This window comes from Urocampus carinirostris, chromosome 15 (genome assembly GCF_059441175.1).
Source record: "Urocampus carinirostris isolate Australia breed hairy pipefish chromosome 15, RoL_Ucar_1.0, whole genome shotgun sequence".
Classification (NCBI taxonomy): Eukaryota; Metazoa; Chordata; class Actinopteri; order Syngnathiformes; family Syngnathidae; genus Urocampus; species Urocampus carinirostris.
In genome coordinates, this window is record NC_142363.1 from 20,853,166 (window position 1) to 20,877,068 (window position 23,903).

The 23,903-nt window shown below is 39.1% G+C and overlaps 1 protein-coding gene across 4 annotated transcripts in view; it reads left to right on the forward strand.

Moving 5' to 3' along the window:
- The first annotated feature begins 556 nt into the window (after window positions 1-556).
- The window catches only part of grhl1 (grainyhead-like transcription factor 1), a 33,225-nt gene continuing 9,878 nt past the window's right edge, over window positions 557-23,903 (forward strand). Inside the window, exons 1-13 of one of the 4 annotated variants that reach the window (XM_088353684.1) lie at window positions 557-729; window positions 7,115-7,304; window positions 8,246-8,319; window positions 9,654-9,787; window positions 9,866-10,098; window positions 11,094-11,176; window positions 11,274-11,427; window positions 11,513-11,624; window positions 12,296-12,390; window positions 13,328-13,571; window positions 13,672-13,799; window positions 18,045-18,073; window positions 19,143-19,228. In XM_088353684.1, the coding sequence (XP_088209810.1) occupies window positions 710-729; window positions 7,115-7,304; window positions 8,246-8,319; window positions 9,654-9,787; window positions 9,866-10,098; window positions 11,094-11,176; window positions 11,274-11,427; window positions 11,513-11,624; window positions 12,296-12,390; window positions 13,328-13,571; window positions 13,672-13,799; window positions 18,045-18,073; window positions 19,143-19,228 (1,582 nt within the window). In that variant the 5' untranslated portion in view covers window positions 557-709. Of the gene's footprint in view, window positions 730-770; window positions 1,028-7,114; window positions 7,305-8,245; window positions 8,320-9,653; window positions 9,788-9,865; window positions 10,099-11,093; window positions 11,177-11,273; window positions 11,428-11,512; window positions 11,625-12,295; window positions 12,391-13,327; window positions 13,572-13,671; window positions 13,800-18,044; window positions 18,074-19,142; window positions 19,229-23,903 lie in introns of those variants that run through there. The other 3 variants (XM_088353685.1, XM_088353686.1, XM_088353687.1) reach the window with 3 other exon arrangements.

Here is a 23,903-nt window from a genome sequence, read left to right on the forward strand (position 1 = left end):
AGGAACGTAGACGGCAAAAACGTACAGGTTGACAGGTATGCATTTACTTCTGCTCTTTAGATCCTCTTCATCATTCACTCCTCGTCCATCCTCTCCATGTGTCCAAACCAACCGAGTACTCTCTTATCCACACACTTGCTCAGTTCCACTACTACTCCAGTTCTGTCTCTCACAATTTCATTTCTCATTCTATCCATTCTTGTCACTCCTAACCTACTCCTCAAACACTTCATCTCACAAACATTTAATTTCCTTCTCATTTTGGAATATATTTTCCAAAATCTCATTTTGTGTCTAATTTTATAGTTTAGAACCTGAAAAAAAATACATTAAAAAAAAATACCAATGCAGCCAATCTTCCAAATCTCAGTTAACTTCACCGCTCGTTCTACTGTTATGATTCAAGCGGTTAACCGGTTAAGCCAATCACCTCTTCAGAAAGTGTAATTGACCACGAAGCCCCGCCCCTAAAACACCTGTAATCCAATCCGTGTCGCCCTCGCAGGTAAAACCGGCCTCGAATTGGAAGTCATGTACCCCCCTCGAAAAAAGCGAGTTGGGCCGACAAAACCCGTTCTTCTTCGCCGGGGACACCTTGTTTGTTGCCGCAGCCCTCATCCAAACCTTCGCGGCGCCGTTTTTCTACGCTTAAAAGAAGACGGATCGGATTTTCAGTCCCAACTAGAAAGTCCAGTTCGACCGAGGCGAGATGTCACAGGAGCATGACAAGTAAGTTTTGCTGGCCTTGCCACTCTCTCGCCCTCACAACAAACCTCCTCACACTTACCGGCCACTCTTAATGACGACTTTTGTGGACTTTTTTGACATCTTCTCTCTTTCCCCCCCCCACGAAACTTCCTTCATCCCGCCATGGAGTTAAAACGTCCATTTTGGTTTCCTGTTGACCAGCTGCTTCTTGTTTGTGTTTTTCTTCCCTCTTTATTTTATAACGTTTACCCGAACGCAACACGACTTCACTAAAAGGTCACTTTAGGATTTATTTTCTCTTTCTTCTTATTGTTTAATGGTAAGTTTTTAGATAACCGTTTGGTATCTCCGGTCATGTGTCTAAAAGGGTTCACCTGTCGTCCTGGAGCTTGCGCAGGTGGATGGGCACCCATACTTGTCAAGTTCAGCCTATTTCTCCCTTTATTAATGCTTGTAATTCCCTTTATTAAGCGATAATAAACTTAACAAACACAACAAGACACCTATTTAATCACAGACTATGTAGAATAAAAACACAGATAATTTGTGTCAACAAGTTTACCAAGTAAACAATACAAACAATTCATTCAGCATTTTTCTTAGTGGTTTTCTAAGGAAATACCGCAAGAATAACACACAAACACTTTAAAACCCTACCAAAGAAACAGTACAAAATACTACAAAAAATCTGGCTAAAATACTACAGCACAAATACTACAAAAATATGTTAACGTCTACATTATTTATGATTGCAATTGCTCTTATTAAGCGGCAATAAACCTCAAAAACACAAAACAGCACCTATTTCTTCACAGCAAGACCAACTGTGTCGAATCAAAACAAAGATCATTTGTGTCAACAAGTTTATTTCCCAAGTAAATGACACAAACAATTCTTTCAGCATTTTTCTAAGTTGTTTTCTACGGAAATACTACTAATATACTACGACAAAAACACTGCTGCAGGAATACCACAAGAAAAATACACTAACACTTAAAAATGCTACTATGGAAATTGGACCGAAATAGTACAAAAATCCGACTAAACAATACTACAACAGAAATACTACATTACTATATGCTGAATTGTACATTATTAATGATTGCAATTTCCCTTATTGAGTGATAATAAACTTCACAAACACAACGCAACACCTGTTTACTCACAGCAAGACAGACTATGTAGAATAAAAACAAAGCTAATTTGTGTAAAACAAGTTTATTCTATTTGCTAAATAACACAACACAAACAATTATTTCTGCATATTGCTTAGTTTTTCCACCCACTTGCAATAAATGTAGTGTTACTTATTATATGAAGCAATATATTTAAGAATAAATCCCATACAAAAATTGTTATATACGCGCATACAAGTCGAAATATTCAAAAAATTGATAAAAATACAGGGAAAATGTTGAAGTTGAGAGGTATAGGATCCACAACATTAAGAGAAAAAAAGATTGTTGCGTGATAGTGATGGCTGTTTTTTCTTCTTTTTTTCATTTTGGGTTGTTTGATTTTGCCCAGAGCGCAGAACAGTTGGGCCCTTTTATGTGTTTAGTCCTAATGATGTTTGTTCAGGAATAAACTGCAGCGGGGTTGATGTTACGCCTAATATTATCATATGTGTGTAAAAACAGTCATCATATGCATTGCACGGAAATATATCCCAATGTCTTCCCAATACCTTGGTTGTTTGAATCATTAGGTCATTTATTTATTTTGGTGGTGGACGTGGACAAGCAGTTTCTTTGGAATGAAACTATACACCTGCTAGGCGTTGGCTCCTCAACAATGTAAGCAAGCACGAGGGTCGTAGGAGGTTTTAAATGATTTGTTTAATTAAAGAAAAACACAATTTCATTTTTCAATTATTATTGCCCTATTGTTTAAAATCCAATTTTAAAGAATAACACTATGCGGTTCATCTGAAAGTAAATTTCCTGGTGATTGACATTTTCCCAAGAGTTTTTGGACCCTAAATAATACTTCTTATCAGGTTGCGGTTTTAATGAAAGGCACAATTAGATCTAGGATTACTAATGATCACTTTGGATGGACAATTGAGTGGGAAAAGGGCTCATTTGTTGTAGATACTACACATAGAAACTGAGCCACACCATCCTTCGTTGGTGGTTTTGTTGGAGGGTGGGGGTGAGGGGCCTTTATCTGTTGAGGGGGGCTTTTCGCAATGAAACAATGATTGTACAAATTAGAGAGCGGGAAGCTAAATGTTTTTGGACTTGGCAGTATGGTGGCTTAGAAGGTATCCCTGTTAGTTGGCAAACTTCAGGAATCCTTGATAAGTTAGTTTAAGACTTTAAAACAGTCTATCAAGTTGGAGTCGCGTCATTGAACAGTCCCTCAGGTGGTTGTTATGACTGTGAAACCAATTGATGACAATTAATCCACCCAGAAACCAGTTGTCTTTTGCTTATTGGATTCTGGTTTGACCAATTTCGCCTATGCATGGTTGAGTCGGCAGTCTTGGCAGAATGACTCAGACCTGCCTATTAGGGGTAAGATCTTAAACCTAAGAAGGACCCGACAGAATTTTGGGCCGGGTTGGGCCTAAAATGCCGTTGTACGATTAGGTCGAGGCCTCACTGCCTCTTTTTAAAAAATATGATCCTCCTGTTATTGTTCTTTTTTGTCTCTTTCTGCCTCTCTCTTTAAGTCCCTTGCTAGATTCTTAAGGGCGCACTTCTTTGATTTATGGCCCAATTTCAAACCTGTCGAAATGCTGACAGCCTTAATGTTTTATCATCAACTCTTAAAATTGGTATGATTATTAATATTACCTCATTTGCTGCCCCTTTTTAAAATTTTTTTCATTTTCCTCCTGAAGTTTTTAAGTTTTTCCTTGCCCTCATTTACTGTAGGTTTCAGATCAGTTGATGTTGCAAGGGTGGTCTGTGACTTCTTAGTCATTTGAGACTTTTTGTGATTTAGGGCTATACAAATAAACATGACTTGACTTAAAAGAAATCTGTCAATTATGGAAAATTGTCAAATAATGTAACTTTTGCAGACACGGAAATGTTAAAGATGTAAATATTTATGCAGCCTTGTTTTTACTTTGATTTTTCGTTACAAAAGACAGGCTTTAATTTGTTACCATAAATCACGTCTTCTCCTCCTGAGTGCTCACAAATAAAATATGAAATTTCAGGTTTTCTACAAATCACGTTAATTGGTCAGGCTCCAATAACCCTGGGCCTGAGTGGTGTCTGGCTGAATTTTATTAGGCATTATCTTAAGCAGCCACTTCACCCAGCTTATCTGATATGATCCCAAAGGCATTCCGGGGCCTGCCTAAAGACAAGTTTGTCCAGCATGTCTTCTCTGAGGGAGATGCCTCGAACAGTTCTCAAACCGAAGCCAGATGCCCGAGCCACTTCAGTTGGCTCCTCTTTACGCAGAGGACCTCTAGCTCCCGGAAGGCTTGATGTAATCCGAATTAAGAATCTAAAATCAGGCTGTATTTAGCCTTTCTAATACGATGCAAATTTTGTCCAAAAAATAGTCAAATTTGTTTTTAAATCAGCCCCCAAAAGACGTCACTTAGTCTTCTTTTCAACATTTTGACCAAAATGATTGTTTTTAAATTTTCGTTTCAATTGAATAAAGATATCTTTTGGAGGGAATCTCAGTGTATTTTTTAGTTTACTTAAAACAGGGCTGAGAAAAGTGCGACTAAGGTAAATTAATAACAATTAACTAAAAGAAAAACGTTTGATAAGGTTGTAGTCAAAATATGTGTTTTGTAAGAAATGAATAGCTTGATTGAATTTGTGATTAAATTTGATTGAAGATTGGTTCAAATGCTTTTGAAGTTCCTCAAAACTCTGTGACTGTGAATTCTGCTAATAATGGCGGCAAGGCATTGTCAATAGCATTACCATAAGTTAATACTGACACTTTTGTGCAAACAGGCTTCAGCCAATACTCAAAAGTCCAATATTTTTCGACATCTTGATAGTTGTTTTATTTTCATCCTCCTTTTTGAGATTTTGAAATCGACAGTTTAGAGCAGGGGCTTGCAATATATCGCCTAGGGCCCACATAAGACTGGCAGGTTTATAATCTCGTCCGTCAATCAAAAAGTAGAAAAACTAAGTGCTGTTTTGTCCCCTGTTTCATTTTGTATTCATGTATGTCAAGAGTACACTTTTTTGCATTAAGTCTTTTTAAAACATGTATTCTATTTGTTTTTTTTAATTCAATTTACTGCTTAGAAAATTATTTAGCTTTAATTCTAAGTGTTACTAAACCATTTTGATGAAATGGGTCTTTTCATAAACTAATATAAGATCAAAGGAGCGCACTGAATTTAGAACTTATTTACTCCACTGGCTTAAACTCATGATTGTAGCCTTAGTCGGCTCATTCGTGATGTGCATGCGAGTACGTTCATTTCTAAAACACGCTCGAATAAACTCTTCTTTTTACATGTTTTTGGGGGTTTGGGTTGGTGTTTGGACTGTACTTGAAGCAAGCCCCTTCTTACTTTTATCATTTTCATTCTAAGCTTTCGAACAAAACATTTTTTAAAAAACCATTGGGTCGAGTATAATGTCACTCTCCTCAGCCCCGATTCCTCAAACCTAATGTGTTTCTCCTCAAACAGCTCTGATAAAAGATAGGTGCAGTATTAACGAAGCAGAAAGTCTCTTGGAGCTCAGTTGACCATTGCTAACACATACTTAATAGAGAAAATATCTAACTTTCAGCTTATTAAGGACACCTCACATGACGCACCCCACCTTTTAAACATGTTTAGTTATTAATAAATGCAAATAAGAAAATTTGTATTAGCCTCCATTATCTTTTGTCCTCATGCATAGTAATAATTATCAATTTTTTTTTCTAACCGAATGCGGCCCACTACTTAAAGTTTGCCCACTCCTGGCTTAGAGGCTCACAGTGATGACACAACAAGCCAGAAGAAGGTTCTAACTCCCATACTCGCGCGCAATACGAATACTCAGCAGTCGTGTTTACAAAGCAGGACGAAGGCGCTGGCGCGCATCGAAATGTACTTCAGTTATCATTTTCCCGTGCGTCGTCACCTTCTTAAAACAAAAGTGGTTAGGACGGAAGAATGTGGCTCGGTCGGATGCGTCACAAGCAATAGGCTTGCGAGCCAATGAGGCGGCGTCGTCCCAGTTGTAGCACTGGAAGAGCCTGTAGAGCATCTTTTCTTAAGACACATAGGCCGTTCTTTCGCTGAGATTTGTTGCACAATCGCAGAAAAGCCAGTACAACTGGTCCTGCAGATAAAAAACTTTCTCCCGTTGGTGTGACTGTTTTCAGACGAGGTCGTGATTTACAAAGCGTATCATTGACCAGCTTAATCCTCAAGAAGGTGGAGGAGATCATGGGCTTAAAAATCCGTTTATCAGGCACCAGTTTGCTGTTAGATGCTTAGTTCCACTACATCCGACCAGCCATCTGTTTTCCACAGTTATCTATGATTACCCCTCACAGAAAGTTCTGGTGTTCCTGTTGCCCACATGCGAAAAACTCCTGGCCTGTTACAAAATAAATGGTTCAAGACTGCTTTGACCAAAAACTACATTTCCCACATGCCCGTCAACTACAATACCCGAGAACCAACTGCTTAGCACCACTACACTGCAATATTTCCTCATCAAAGCCTCTGAATGAAATTGAAAAATTATGTCCCCCAAAAATTTTCTCTATGTATAATTTTCTTTAAAAAAAAAAAAAGATTTGTTTGAATTTTTTTAGAATATTTTTTATTTATTTGATTTCAATCTGAGAGCAAACAACAATACAGTATACACATTCATTATGTCGAAAGCTCAGAAACAAAAATGGCGGTGCAACAGAAAATCATTGGCTGTTCCCTGCCCAGTCTGGAGGAAACGGAGCCAAACAATTATAAGTAACTCTTCTAACCCCGGCCACCACCTCCTTGACCTGTTGTCTTCTGTAGGCGCTACAGGTCTCCTAAAAGAAGGACTAACAGTCTCAGAGACAGTTTCTTCCCCAGGGGCATCACCACCCTAAACAAGCGCACAAAACTGTAAATGTATACCTGTTAGTTGTGTATTGTTTAAAAAAATGGGTCTTCGTATCTTATTTATCAATTAATTTTGAAATGTTGTTGCTAAATGTTATTGCACTACCTTTATCATTACAAGAAAATATTGCACTTAGTCTCCAAGCACTCCGCAGTAAATATTTCCCTTTTCATTCTGACATTCTTTTCTCATTTTTCTCTTTTCAAGTTTTACGTGTTTATCCTTAAGTGGCATTTTTAATCTTGTTGTTGTAGTTCACTCTGATGTTATCACGGAGAATTCAGTTTTAGATTTTAAACAAGTTTCATTTAGATTTGGCTATCTAATCCATTTTATTTGTCGTCTTTGCTCTGCAGCAAGCGTGCCGTCCTGGTCTTGCAGAATGACCCCAACTATGGCGGCCAGCGTCGCTCCTTCACACCGGAGGATGAAGCCTGGAAATCGTTCCTGGAGAACCCCCTGACGGCCGCCACCAAAGCCATGATGAGTATCAATGGCGATGAGGACAGTGCTGCTGCCCTGGGGCTGCTCTATGATTATTATAAGGTACCCAAAGTTGGCTTCAAACATGGATACATTTCTGATGCAGTAAACCAGGAGTGTCAAACTCACTTTACCTAGGGGAGGCCAGAGCTAGTTTGTGAGTGAGATGGGAGCAAATCACTGTTTTTTCCACCACGCCAAAATGTTCTGATAAGAATATTCCACTATTCTCAAATATTGTTTTAGTTTAAATTTGCTTCGCAAAAAGAAATCTAAAATTAAAAAAAAAATTACAAATCAATAAATCAGTAATACATTAATCCATAATCCTTCTAGGGCTGCACCTTAGAGGGACTGTGCGTATTCAGTGCTCCCCAAGTGGTAAAAATTCTCAATCATTTGAAAATTCTTACTTGTTTATGATGCGCATGCACGTACGTGCATTTGTCAGACTCGCTCGAATGTACTCTTATTTTTTTCCATCTTTCTTAGGGGTTTTGTTGGCGTTAGAACTATACTTGAAATAAGCCTCAACTTACGTTCATCTTTTTCAAAAAGAAGGTTGGGAAGGGCATTAACTTACTCTCCACCCCACCCACTGCTTTATGCCTCAAACAGCTTTGTTAAAATTAAGACAAAACCAGATAGGGGTGGTGGACAAAAAATGTAAGGGCTTTTTGAACCCAGTTAGGTATCGTTAACATATACTTAAAAGAGAAAATATTCTACTTTTAACTTTTTATGGACACTTTAAACGACGCATCCCACATTTTAAGGCGGGGCCCTCAAACTAGTATCCTGAAGGCTGCAATTGGTCCTCGCCAGTTTGTGGACCACTGTAGATCTACGGGGTGGGTTCAAGCGGGCGTGTCTTTCTAAAGCAGAATGCATGGCGCAACATATGTTATGCAGAGCGCGCCCCACACCAAATGTAACTGAAGACGGCATTTTGTCGGGTGGGATGTGGTCAGACATTCAGCGGCTGTGTTTACCCTCCCTTGCAGGTGCCCCGGGAAAAACGAACAATAACCCAAGGCAAGCCAGATGCGTTGGTCTCTGATGTGGATCCCAACAAAAGGTGAGATCTGACGTATAACTGCAGTAGGACTGTTGCATTCTGGCAGTGTCAATTGCAGCGTCTTCTAATTGTTTGGACTGGCTTAAGGTTTCAAGCTTTCCTTGCTCTCCTCTTTTCATTGTAGCTTGTTTCGAGATCCTTCAAGAACATAGGATGTTCCAAAATGGTCGCCCCCATTTCAATTTCCCGTATCTTGGAAAGTAGTTGGTGTAGCTCAATGAAAGTATAAGCGCTTTATGTCGAAGGTCATAAGATTTATTGGTTAAATTTACAATGAAAGTGACAATATTTGTTGGTTCTATGACTGATTTTCATGAATGTTCTATATGAGCGCCGCCTGTGACTGTACACGCAGAGTCGGTATCCGAGCTCGTGCCAAACTTGCACAAACGGCCCTTTTCTTGAAATTTTTTATGTCAAGTCCTAATTTGTTTAATAGCGGGTGCCTAAATGCATTTTCGTTCAAAGTTATCAGCATTTCTCACCTAAAACGGTAAATATGCTGAACGTTACACAAAATCTTGAAACGTTTGTAAACAAGCTGTGAACATTTGAGGTAATTCCAAGGAAAATTGTCAAAATAGGGGACAGATATTTTGGAACATCATGTACAGAGTATTTTTTTTTTCCCTATAAAACTCAATGGAAAAATTGGCTAAGTAGGCGGGGGGGGAGTATGTATGTGTGTATATTCTGTATTGTGAAATAAATAAGCTGCCCCTGAATACTTTTTTTGCAGATTCATACTGAAAGCACATCAAAAATGGCGAGGCATAATGGAGGGTTTTTTTTTCGCCATTAGTAAATTGTGATTTGTGGAGATGTTGACTGCCATTATTATTCAGAATGAGTGAAAAAAAATCATGAGTATGATTATCACTCAAATATAAAATAAATGCTTGTGTGTTGACACCAATGAGTGGTTATTTAACAGTTTCCTAAATGCTACTTATTTTAATACTCTTTTTAATTTAACACTATAGAGGGCATCGATTTTGCTGTGTAATTTTAAGATCTGTGCGATGCAATATGTAGAGTTTGTTTTAATTAAATTTACACGAGCTTGATTAATCTTTTGTTTTAAATATGTATACCGGACACCAAACCTCAAATGTGGCCCAGTAACCAACACTTCAAAAAAGCCGTGACCCGTGCATAAAAGGTAATCTAGAAACGGCCACTGGAGGGCAGTAGTAAATGGAAACAGTCTCACTTTTCAAGAGCCGATATTGGTACAATCCTCTAAGTTTTTCGTTAAACAGCTGCTTGCACTAATGGTGTTTTGCTCAAGTGTCCCATCCCTGCTGCGTTAATAATATATTTTCTTGCTGCAGGCACCTACTTCAAACAACACATGGCATCCCTCCTCTTCCTGAGACCAGCATGGAAAACAGAATCCAAGTCCTCAAGGGCCCTTTTAATATTCTCCAATTGGCCCAAGACAAGAGGACCCCGTTTCCGACACCGGGTAAGTTTCAATCACCTCAATACTTCCGCTTTTTCCTATATCGTCATCTTACCATCCATCACGTCTTCCCCCTCCCAGACACGACTGTCACGGTGTCCATCGCCGCCCTGCAGAACTACCCTCACGTCAAGACCGAGGTGCCCATTCACGGTTTGACCGTACCCAATAGCTGCGCAGAAAACGACGGCCACGTGAGCGTTTTCGACCGATCGCAATTGGCCCACAACTCGGTGCAGTTCAGCCCCGGAACGCAGTCCCGAACGCCCCCTGATTCCACCTTCTCCGAGAGTTTTAAGGATGGATCCCAGGAGGTTAGCCGCGTCCTTTTATACATTGGTACCTCTCCCTACGAGCTTAATTCGTTCCAGTGTCATTCTCGTAGCTGGAATGGTTATGCAAGGAGCACATTCTCCTGATATTAAATGATTAAAAAAATAACTGTTTCGTTCTCTCCCAAAAGCATTAAAGCTATAGCTACAGTAGCTATAAAACCCATCTTCCTGATATATCAAAACGCATTCAAATGGTAACCAAACATAAGAATATACAGTAATAGGATATATAAGATGATATTATAGAGGGCAGAAAAGGATATACTCTCAGCTTTAGTTGGCCCAGTCTAGTCGCCCCCCCCTTCGCCCCCTCACCGGGCTACGCCCTGCGGCCCCCAAACCCCCAGCTAGGTTTCAGACTTTTTCTCCTCACGTCAATCACATCCCTGTTTTTATGGTTTGTTTCAATTGTTTTTTTTTTGTCGACTTGGTCTTAAATTTGATTTCAAAAGGCATCATAAAAAGTCTTCAAAAGTTTCAAATTTAACTTGCCTTACGGAACCCTGATAAAGTTGGTACAGAACACGATAGGTAGGCGGGGAGCTGGAGAGTGAAGTCATGCTCGTCCCTGATAATATTTTGTTTTTTGTTTGTGACTGTATGACAGGTAATTCATCATTTCCTATATATTTGCTTAAATTGTAAGATGTTTTGAAACATTACACACAAGATCCGGTCGCCCTGTTGCATTTTTGATGATACAAATCCCTCGTAAGGTGTCATTTTTGTGCTCTAACATTGCAGTTTAGTTTTATTTTTCGATCGGGATCGGGTCTCTCAACATGCACATACTTGAACGCACATCTTTTAAAAAGCCAGACAGAGGCCGCAATGATGAAACCAGCCAAAGGTGGCGGTCACGTGTAAAAAAAGGTCCAAATTCCATACAGCTCCTTTAACATAACAATTGGATAACATTTTTTGCAGTGATCAATCTGTATTGTCAGGTTAACAGATTTCCGGTGTTTTGACAGGTGTTTTCTTTCCCGGGTGAGCTGCAGTTACGTATGGGCTCCATGACGCCTGAAGACTACGCACAATTTGACACAGTGCCAGGGTAAGTCACATTCAATTTTGACAGGGGGAGTCTTTCCAATCCCTAATGCTGTCGAAGATCAAAATAGTATATTTTCTAAGTTCTTTCTCCATTATAGGAACAATTTCGAGTACACCCTTGAAGCATCCAAGTCTCTTCGTCAAAAGACCGGCGACGGGACCATGACGTACTTAAACAAGGGCCAGTTTTATCCCATCACCCTGCGCGAAATCGACAACAAAGGCCTGCAGCAACCAATTACTAAAGTCAGGGTAAGAACCGATAGGACTACTCTCCTTACCACACTAAATACGCACTGGGCGATTTAAGCTCATACTGAAGACTTGCTGTTCTCAGAGTGTGGTGATGGTTGTATTCGGAGAGGAGAAATGCAGAGAAGATCAGCTGAAGCACTGGAAATACTGGCACTCAAGACAACACACTGCCAAACAGAGGTGTCTCGACATTGGTAGTTATCCCTTTTTTGCTTTTTATCACTGGTTTTATAGCAGGGATTTCAAACTCAGTTTGTGTTCTCAGTTGAAAAATGTCAACTTAAAATGTTTAGTTTATGGTAGTTTTTCAGTATTATGCTTTGTCTTTCAGCCCACTTTAGTAGCCTACCCTACTTAGTATAATAATGAATGCCAAGGGATCACATACAATGGGAAAAATGATTTCAATGTTTGGTAATGAATGCGTTAATTGTTTTATTTTAATGGTTAATGAATGCAGTTTTACACCTCAACCAGCCTATACAAACTCAAATGGGCGCTGTGAAAAAAAAAACACATTTGTCTTACCTAATTGTCGTACTGGTTTGAAAAGAATAAAAAATAAATACCAAATTAAAGTATTAGCAGTGCCCCGGGCAATAAGATTAGATGATATTTAATCAACCTACTAGACTGGGCCAACTAAAGCTGAGAGTATATCCTTTTCTGCCCTCTAGTGGCCAGAGGGAGCATTTGGTTTTCATTTATTTAACAAAAATCATAATTTTTGATAGAAATCACTTTTAGACTCTCTTTTTTTTCACATAATCTAATAAACTGGGATCTGTGTGTCTGACATGCATGGTTTCTAGCATATCTATTGCTATGAGAGGGAAAAGTAATGAATATGCTTCCACCTTTTCAGCTGATTACAAGGAGAGCTTCAACACCATTGGCAACATTGAGGAGATTTCCTACAACGCCATCTCCTTCACTTGGGACACAAATGAAGAGGCCAAAGTAAGACTTATTGAAGCGTGAAATTTGGTTCCAATGTAGACAGAAATATAGATACTTTATTATTTCTCATAACAAATCTATTTACAAAACCGCAACGTAATAGATGTAAGAGCAAGTGCAAGAGGTGAGCCTCTTAATAGGGTGTCTATTTTTCTGTTATGTTATTCAGTGTGTGAATTTAACAAGCAAATGGTTGCTGCCATGAAAAAAAACAAAGTATGTTGTATTCTTCTCCGTGATTTTTTTCATGGGTGATAGTTCCACCAATAGGGGGCCAATTTCTCTAATTGTGAGAACGTAATACCATCTTTTTGTAAACCAAAATATAACCACTAGAGGGAGACACAGATCACTGAATATCAAGCGAGAAGCTTGCTGCTGTTATCCAACAATGCTTATGTTGCAATAAGCGTTTCTAAAATAGGCAACACGTCTTAATACGTAATGTATTCAAGTTATTTGGAACGCAGGCAGCAAAAGTGGTGTAACTGACATTTCTCAGGCTTCAGTTCAAATGTCGGCTCAGCAAAGGGAAAACTACTTTCAATTTTGGAGTTTTCTGGGGACTCCTGCCGTATTTAAATAAGTCTTGATTACATTGATCAATATACAGTGAAACCAACAAGGTTGGACTTTCTTATCTGAAGGTTTCCTTCCCTATTCTCCTTGCAAGTTCAAAATCCATAAATGTCCTCTTTCTTTTAAGCTTCTGCTTAAACTTATCACTTGGAAAAAATGATCATTACTTTACCTATTTGACCTAATGTTCGAACTGGATTTTTGTTGCACTGTAGTCCCCTTTTGCCAGGAGGCCACAAAACGGCGCCATAGACATAATTTTGTTTTAGACATGGGTTAGCCTGAAAAATAAGAGAAGAATGAATTATATGGAATTATTTCAGTTCAGCTCACTCTCCCTTAAACATCCCTTCCTCAGATCTTCATCTCGGTCAACTGCCTGAGCACGGACTTCTCCTCGCAGAAAGGCGTGAAGGGCCTCCCGCTCAACCTGCAGATCGACACATACAGCTACAACAACCGCAGCAACAAGCCCATCCACCGGGCCTTCTGCCAGATCAAGGTCTTCTGCGACAAAGGGGCAGAGAGGAAGATCCGAGACGAGGAACGCAAGCAGTCCCGCAGGAAAGGCAAGGTGGCCGACCTCAACCCGGGCCTGTCCTGTGAGTGGCAACGCCTCGGACTAAAACGAGGCAAACGCGTGGCCTGTTGGCGCCCCGGGAGACTTTAACCATCTCCTTTTTTTTACGCCCACTTTTACAGTTGGGGATGTCAAAGTGCCCATCCTGCAGAAACGCAACGACGTGACCATCTTCAAGATGATGAATGATCTTGAGACCCAGCCCGTGCTATTCATACCGGACATTCACTTCTCTACCTTCCAGCGTCACGTGAGTTTCCACATGCAGCGTTGGGCCTGTTATTGAAAAAGAAAAACATGTACAGTAATCCCTTGCTGTATTGCTGTTCACTTATTGCGGTTTTGCCACTTAGCGTGCATTGTGTTCTGCATTCTGATTGGCTAAACAGTTGCCCCGCCCCTTTTCTCCTAGTGCCTGCCTGCGCGTCGATGACTTTGCGGTCTGGGTTGTAGATATACGTGTGACAGCTTGATGAACCCACATTATGTATGCGCAAATCTTTTTCATTTTCAAGTTACTCTTAAAGCCATCATGTCAACCAAGCACTCTGGACCGACAGAAGCACCAAAAGACCGAGGAATATGCTTTCTATTGCCAACAAAGTTAGACTTCTCAACCTGCTAAACTTGCTCTGCATACACATGTGGCCCCTTGGCGCTCCCGAGTGGCTCCCTGGCGCTTTTTTCTAAAATATTTGATAATGGAAAAATATATGGTTTCTATAGGACATAACAGGACCCATTCTCAATGTTTTATAATGAATATAGATAGATACAGTATATGTTTCCATCCTTACAAGGCTTTTAATTTTTTGCTGCTCAGACATGTTTTTTTTTTTAATTTTTTGGTCCAATATGGCTTTTTCAATATTTTGGCTTGCCGACCTGAGTTAAATGCAGTTTTCCATTACTTCCACACGATGGGGACAAAGTGTCATGCAAAGTAAATGGAATTGTGTTCTTAATCAATACAGTTGTGCTCACATTTGCATAATTGATTTTGTTGTTTTGGTATAACACACGTCCCCTTCCCACGTGCTGCCCATTCGCTACTGATGACACACAAACATAAACACATATAAACTGACTCCCTGATTTTTAGTATTTTATTTTATAGTTTTAGATATGGCTTGGATGTGAGTATATGCAATAGAGAGAGTATCAGCATATCAGTACGGAGAGATTGCGCATCCTTTTACCCTGTGCTTGAGACATCGCCTCCGAAGCTGTATTTAGTTTTGGTGTAGTCTGTGTCTAGTATGTGGTCTGTGCAGCCCTTTGAGACTCCTTGTGATTAAGGGCGTCACAAATAAACAGGACTTGACTTGACTTTTGTACTGCTTTAAAGCGTTGTGGTTGTGATCAGCGTTGTGTCATTGGCGCGTAAAGGATCATATGCTACTTCGGGAGTGTAGAAAAATCAGTTAATAAACAGAACAGATTGTGCTCCGTGTTCTGCTTGTAAAAGGTAAGGCACCAACATAGTTACAACATTTTACCAATAAAGCTTTACTGATAAAAGTAATTGCATTCCAAGAACGCGTTCCTTTGTAACGCAATACTCCTACACTTCCAACATGCCCCGCGGAGTCACGCCTACACCCACTCGCTGGGTCATGGTGACCTGCTCATTCCCTGGCAGGGACATAGAGTATCTGTTTGGTTCCTGATGCCCGTTGTAAGTGGTAACAAAGTGCGAGAACTTTGAAGAAATGCTTTGTTGTTGTTTGCGAATTGCATCCTCACACTTAATTCGAGGGTACATTTTTCTCAAGAACATGTACAAACCATTTGGGGAAAAACAGAAACCTAAATACATCATCATAAAGATTGATAATAATTTAACCAAATGTAAACAACTAATTTGTCTATTTGCATACATATCAAAGCTGAGAGTGTATAAAACACATTTTGTATGAAGTAGTAGTATTTTTTTCAACCTATGCTGCAGACCAACGAAAAATAGTTGCACCTGGGCTATAGTGGGCAAATTCTATACCCACAAATATAATCGGCTACATTTGCCTAATGGCAAAATGTGATCAAAACCTAATAAACTATAAGATATTTGTTTGTTTTACTCCTTAGCACATTGCTTTTAACTCAAACAACTGTTTCCTTTTTTTCACAAATTTCAATGCTAAATGGTAGTATTTTTTTTTCTAAATCAAGACTGTAGAAAATTCTAATATTGGAATAAAACTGAAATTTTACAAGCATTTTATTGTTTTAATATTGCTGATTATGGCCCGCAGTTTACTAGTATATATATATATTATATAAACGAAATGAAAAACGATGCACATACATGTATATTTTTTTACCAAGATGATTCGGTCTTGTAGTTGTACGTCAACTCGTCAAGTTATAACGGTTTATAAAAAGATTACAACATATTCACAACACATACAGTAAAACTATCTATTATAAAAATTCAAAACATTTTTTCATCTGCATATTTTTTCATATATTATGTGCGTTTTATACAGTAAAGTTAATCATTCAATATAATTTTGAATTTATTTAACCAAAATTAGAATGTTCTTGTGATATTGGAAATGTGTTTTGTCCTGAGCCATCCCAATAATTTATTTTTAACTTTGTTTATGACACAATTTGAGGACACGTGGCGTTCAGGGTCGAGTTCAGATTTTTATCAGCATTGGCAGTGCTGTTAAAGGGAGACGTGTTCACTGTGGACTCTGACCGTATTGATCACATCGTATCACATGCAACTATGTTTGTGCGTTCATATTTAATACAAAATACCATGAACTAAACCTTGTATGAGTGCACAACCGCCCACCTCCATTGATAAAAATGCAGACTTGGACTTCTTCCTACTGGTTAAACAATAATCGGCATCCCTATGCCAAAAAAGAGCCCTTTCCCCCCACTGCTAACATTTACTTTGGTTATTTTTGGCCTCACCGCTGACTTTGAACCTGGCTATCACTTTCCTGATAAACTACCGAGCTTCCCAGAATAGAATTCTAATAACAGCCGCACCTAAATCAATATACCGTATTTTCCGCACTATGAGATGCGCCGGATTATGAGGCGCACCCCCAACAAATAGTCTTTTGTCCTATATTTTTCACACAAAATGTGCACCAGACTATAGGGCGCAAAAAAATTAAACTATTAAGAGTCATTGTCATAACGTGGGCTCTTCATACATTTACGGCATCTAATATTGCAATGATTAATATGTTGATAAGTATCGCTGATTAAAATTGCAAAACATTGTTTTGCGACGAGAATCGACCCTGAATCACAGCTGCGAGGGCGCTGACACTAGATCACCAGTGGTATGGATAACATTTGAAAAGGTATTAGTACTTATCTCATTATCGTACTATTTCTACAAAAATGATTTGCCTAGTGCATTCAGATAGGTTAAACAGTCTATACCAGAGGTCTACAATCTTTTTAAACCAGAAAGCTACTTTTCATTACTAATTAGCGCGAAGGGCACCTAGTTTGCATTTCTAAAACTTTTGTCCTGGTATAACTGTTTTTTCCAAGTTTATTATTAGAAGTAGGGTGATATGGACTCAGTCAACCATTAAAAAAAAAATCACTTTACCAGAAAATCACAGTGACCACCACTGGTGAGCTATTTTAAGAACAGGTCAGTGGACACCGCAGCTGTCCTTGGGGGGGCCCCTGGTGCCCGCAGGTACCACGTAGGAAACCCCTGGTCTATACAGTCTCTAAACAGTCACTTCTTTACTTGTGCGTCAAAAACCTCTCTGTTTAATATGTACATACATGGAAGCGCTTGTATAGTATTTTGTTGAGAGATTTTTGCAACGTTATTGAATCACAGGTAATCAAGTGGAGAGACTGTTTAATCCACCAGAATGCACTACCGTGATACCGTGAGTGAAAATAGTATGATAATGAGATAAGCTTTAATGTTTTGTATGTATGTCATTCTTACCACTTGAAGGGTAGTGGAAAGTGATCTCACCGTCACCACCCGGGTTCGATTCCCATTGCATACAAAGTACTGCGTTTTGTGCCACCGCTGATTATCGATTGATCAATCTTTGCCCAAATACGGAAGTATATTGTAAAACCTTAAGAAGTAATGCACACATTTAAACACTGTATGCATATAGAATCTTATACACTGTATCCTGCGGTATACAAGGTGTCCTGGGTTGTCTCACTTTCAAATTTCTGTCCGACTGTGAGTCTTTAGGTGCGCCTTGTAGTCTGGAAAGTTCGGTAGTAAAGGGAAAGAATTCTTTCATGAGCATTAAAAAAAGAGACATTTGTTGCCTCCTCCTATCTCTGGATCTAGCTTCCCTCACTTGACATTTGGCCCCGTATCACCTCTCTAACTGGGTCAACTCTCTGAACCCGATTGCGGTCAGAACTAAGCGGCCCGGGCTCACGTTCCTTAATGCAGATTTTTTTTTTTAGATGCGGATTCTAGCTGTTCAGTCTTCCGGCACTAACGTCCCTTTGTTTATGTGTTTTACAGTCTTTCGTGGCAGAAGATGGAGAAGACAGGTGAGGACCTGATTTCATTGCTAGCATGGCAGTTAAAAGGGAACCAAAAGGGAAAAAAATCTGTAGACAAGGCCTGAAAGTAGCAGTGGGCGGATTGATCCAAATATCAATAATATTGATACTAAGCAACCACTTGGATTGGATCGATACTATTGTCCTGGGATCAATACTTCACTCCACCAATTTAATCAATGCGCCACTTCTCTGTGTAGATACTCAGCGCACTCTGCAACAGTCTATGCCTGAGTGGGTGCCCGACAGCCACACTTTTATGACTACTTGACTAGCCACTCTGCCTACCTGGCCTCTGGCTGGCCTGCTGAATCACAACTTCCAGGCATAGGAGAGGGCACAACAAGTTTTAGCCAGGCAGAGCGATCCGCTCACCCCTGCCGAAAGTAAAAAATTACAAAGGCTAACAGGAAGCGCAGCACAATGAGGACTTTTTGTCGAGCACAGAAAAGGACAATGCCAGGTGTAATTTGTGTGGTTAAGTAGTGTGCTACTGTAGCAATACCTCAAATTTACATAAACACATGGGAAAATCTCACACTGCAGAGAGCAACGAGCTTTCACCAAAATTAGAAACATGTTAATGTTCCTGAACAAAAACCTGCTATTGCATTGTCACGTATTGGGCTATGGAAATATTTTAGTTGTCTTGTTGACATTGTCATACCGTATTTGTATTTGTGTTACATTCCTGCTTTTCTGTTTGACTCTCTTGGCTTTTGTTGTAAAACAGGTGTAATATAAATATTTATTCTTATTTTCTATACTTGTTATATAGTTTTCGTGCTGTATTTATTATAATTCTAAACTAACTCAAGGTGGAACGGATTCTATTATTTAAAAATCATGGTCTTTCCAAGTACAAGTATCGGATCCGTATCGATCGATACTACCCTGTATTGACTTGGTTAGGATCTATACCAAAATTCAGAGTATCGCCCACCTCTACCTGAAAGTATCTCTTCACACGTTTGTTCTTTCGGTGTCTTTTACCACCTGTAAATTGGCTGTTAAGACCTTGTAAGTGTTGATTTATGTGCCCTTTTGTCTCGTGCAGCTCTGGAATGAAAAGGTTGCCCTTCAGCGATGATGAGTTTGGGTCACCGCCCAATAAGATGGCTAGGCAAGAGGAACCCAAGAAAGGTATGCGAGCATGCATGAGTGTGTGTGACTGTGCCTGGGTCAGTTTTCTTAGTTCAAAATTCTTGTTCAGAACCTATAGTACTAACATAGTTACAACATAGTAATAACCTTATACAATAATCCCCTGTTTTTAATGGGGGTTACGATCCAAAAAGGGCCCAAGATAGTCAAAACCTGCAAAGTAGAAACCTTTTACTTGTATATTAACTACTCTTATACATTAAACAAACAACCCCAATTTACAGGCTCAAGCATTTGTTTATCAATATATAAAAGGACTGTACTTTATAAACACTATTTTTTTACAAATCACTTCTGTTCTGTAAAATTAGCATTTCAAAATAATGTTGCTACTTTACTGCACTACTGATTGGGTATAAGGATCGGTTGACCAATTTAGTCATTTGCGCAGATAAAGCAGCTTTCTATGGGAACTTGATTTTGGCAAAAATTTCAATTAAGCCCTAAGAAGTAAATTATGTTAAAAGTGTGATGACATATTAGTAATACATTTTTGCCAGATTTGTTTGAAAGGCCATAATTAAAAAATAATTAAAGATTAATTCTGAACTTTTCAGAACGAACCACTTTACTTGAGGTAATTTTTTTTGTTGCTATCATGTGGATGTTATGGAAGACTGCTTTTACCTCCCTTTACTGTGTTGAGAAGTCCAACTTTGTTGGTGATAGAAAGCATCTTCCTCTGCCAGAGCGTTTTGTAGACATGATGGCTTTTAGAGAAATTTCAAATTGAACAAGTTTTGCTCGTACGTAATTTAGGTTCATTAAGCTGTTTTCCGTATGTGTACAACTTGGACTGCAATGGTATTGATGCGTAGGCAGAAAAGGGGCGGGACTGTTTAGCCAATCAGGATATAGAACACAATGCACGATGAAATTAATCGATCCGACAGCCACGCCCCCCCATAGTTACTGTATCCATGTATCACACGCGGAGCAAATAGAGCGGCTAATACAACAGATGGTATAGCCGTATCATTTCTTCTGCAAACTTATCTTAAGACAGTAAAAAAGAGTCTCATGAGTTCTATTCATGGCATAAAGGTGTCCAAAGACATTAATAATCTGTTAAGAGTAGATGCAAAATGTTGGCGATCTATGGGGAAGTCAGAAGCCCCATACCAACTACACATATATATATATTTAAATCTTTAGATAATGGTATATAGAGGATATACAAATGAGTGACCAACACATCAAATTCATCTCCATCCGTTTCGAGTCTCCGGTGAGAAACATATGGAAACTACATTGCGAACCTCACAAACCTGATACGCCAGATCAAGAACTGCACATCCTATCTATCCCCTAATTTACAAGTTTTACTTTAATTATGAAACGCCACCTTCGCTTGTATTTGTTTTTGTCATATTTTAACGAGGTATGCTAACCAGGGCGCAGTGATACACTCAAAGAAACCAACCCAACAGCATAATAATAAAAATAAAACATTTTAGAGTAAATAACTTTCTTTCGGTTCCCATCGATCTCATGCACGTTGAGATGGTGAAGCTGCTAGTATGCCATGCATTGTGTGTGATACAAAAAGGGGCAGGGCTGTCGTCTGCCTCGCATTCTGATTGGCTGAAAACAGCACTGTCGGATCTATTAATTCAGTGAAGTAGCCAAATTGAGAAAGGTAAGTACACCGAGGTATTGCTGTGTATCTCAAACCTGTGACCATGTACACCAATTAGTAACAAAAAAGTAGTTTTAGGTTCTCAAAAGGCTGGTGATCCCTGGTGTGTCTCAATATGTGGTAGTGGTTGGAGTAAAGAATGTGTGAACGCAAGTCCCCGTGCATATATGGTTGGCTCCTCTCAATGTCAACCTCATGCACACACACTGAGGCCATAAATCATTGGCTTCCTACAAAATACCATCGCACACAGGCACATGTAAACAAACCTGTGGCCTTTACCCCAGATAAGAGCTATGCTCAGTAAGGCTTGCACATGCAGACCATTTTTACTTCAATCACCAATCGAGCATTTCATATTATCAAGTCATTCTCTAAGTGTAATTGAGTGGAAAATTGAAGTTTGACGTCAATGGGTGTTGTCAATGGCACTGCATGTGTTAAGAGTATTGCACTGCAAAAGGACAAGTTAGAGAAATGTAGTAAAACAGGTAAATGATCACCTTTCCAATTAAAATGTTTCTTGCTCCACTGTGAGATCGATTTTCCTCATATACGTAATATTGTAATCTCTCACGACCAATGCATCGCGGGTTGAAAAATATTCCGCAATCCATTCTCAGATTGCTTGTTGCTGCAAGCTGGGCCAACTGAGCGGATCTCTTTTTGCAGTTTCTGTATTTCCACCTCAAATGACCTGCACTCGAGCAGACGTGATCCTTTATCCCTAATCCCATATTGCTGCAAGCGGGGACCATCAAAAAGCACGTTTGTCTGTAGCCGTGCTTTTCGGGTTAGCCTAAAATACACAGTTGTGACCACTATCCATGAGTCCTACTCCACTATTTCTTTTAATATATGGTATAAGCGTGCCATTTTGGCCCTCCTAAAATGAACGTCTCCGTTTTGTTCACGATCCATTATCCACAATTGCTGAGAGTGGGGGCTGAGAGAGCAAATTTGTGTCATGGGTGGCGGCTTTTTTCTGTTCTTGCTGCCTGAATTGAACGGCATCCGCGAGGCCACGATCCATTATCCCTGGTCGACTATTTCTGCAGGCAGGGGCCGGCAGAACACAAGTTAAAAATTGGGGTATTGATCGTAGCACATTTTGGCATATTGCAGGGGGTTCTGTTCCCCATTAGCAGCGTTTTCTCACTTTGATGTAAAATAATCCTTAAAATAAATCGTAAGATATCAGTTAAGAAATCGAAAAAGTATGCTCAATAATGTTAAGTTCGATAAAAATGTATACGTTACCGTTTAATTACAAAATGAACATAAAGTGAAGTCCAATAAACATTTTTTTATTTCTATCAATCGCAGATGATGGCCATTTTGCCACCAGCTGTTGACTGAAAATGGCATCACAGTGCCTAACCACCAATCACTGTTCATCTTGTTTTCTTGGTTAGGTCATGTGACATTCACGTAATTTGCATTTGACAGCAAGCGGCCGAATGGTTATAAATATTTATGCCAGTGCCTTGCATGTTATCATTTTAATTTAGAACAATGGGCTTTTTTTTACATTTTGGTTTTGATAATCAGGTCTTACTTTGCTAAATTTGAACACATTCTGTCCTTTAAAAGAAACATAAAAAGAGTATTTTATTTTCCCGCAAGGTTTTTCTAAATTTTCCTTCACCTTATCTTCACCTATGAACATTTCCACACAAAATCCGATTGCTGCGACTGAAGACCAGTTAAAGATTTACAATAAATCTCCTTTTGGAAAAAAATGACCTCAAATGTATTGTAATGGTTCGTAGATTTAAAGGAAGTTATCTGCAAAAAATAGCTCACGTGACAGTTGGGTACGGTTAACAGATTTCTAGCGGATCCTTGAAAAGTCTTAAAAGGCAGTAAATTCATTATTCTAAAATTAAGGCCTTACTTATTTAGTAAAATGTCATTTTTTTCAGGCATCATGATTAAAATGCTTCATGAAAGAGTTCAATGGAATTAGGAGTTATCTGCCCATTTCGATTGAGGATCCATGATGTACTATAAACATCCTTTTTATTTAAACTTTGGAGAGTGCTACGTTTTTCAAATGGAAAGTTTTCAACTGGACCAGAATGTGATATTTGTGACAATTGTGTTGGTTTTTTGTCAACTTGTTCTCAAATTTAGTTTGAAAAGGCATCTAAACGTCTTAAAAAAGTCTTTAATTTAGTTGCTTTAGGAATCCTGAGTTCAACCGGTCCGCCCGTTGTTGTCATCTAACCAAGCTGTCAATCATTTGCGGTGCTTACGTGTGATGCATTTGTTCACAGCCTCTCAACATTAGCCACGGTTGAAAACAAACAAATTATCATTATGTTACCTACAACATCTAAACAGGAATAACTTGTACCAAGCACGCCCAAAACATGCGTTTAAATAGTACCTGCTGATGGACAGCGTGTCATGTTTTTGTTTTTTTTAAAACACCCTTATGAACCGTATGCAAAGAAAACCTGCGTTTAAGAGCGAATGAGAGTCATTATCTTATGATTATTACAGTGTGTGCATTTGCTGTCTGGGCATCGAGCCACTTTTTTAAATAATGCCCTTTCAGTCTGGAGTCACTTAAAGAAGAAAGGTGTTTTAAACGTCTGTGTCATCTGAGATGTCTGCGTCAGATGTAAGCTTGTTTTTGTGATTATGTTGCCAAAACGCGACATCTTGGCATGTTATTATAGCAATGGAAAGACTTTGACGGAGTTAAAAGGTGAATTAAGGTCACTTAACCACTTACACTGTACAGTGGAAACAATTTTGACGTGCATCAATCTAGCCATTTTCTACCCTGTCACATAAAATCTCCCAGGGATTGTGGTCTCTTGCATCAGTGGTTCACTACTGAAAAGTTTAAAAATAAGGTGGGAAGAGAGCAATGGCTTTTGAGTTTGCAGCTGTGGAGAGCCCATACCTTAGATAAAAAATTCCAACCTGTTCTTAAAGCCCACCCCTTAGCATTTTGGATCACAGAGGTTACTAAAAGCAGATCTGCCCTAAAGTGTGTAAAAA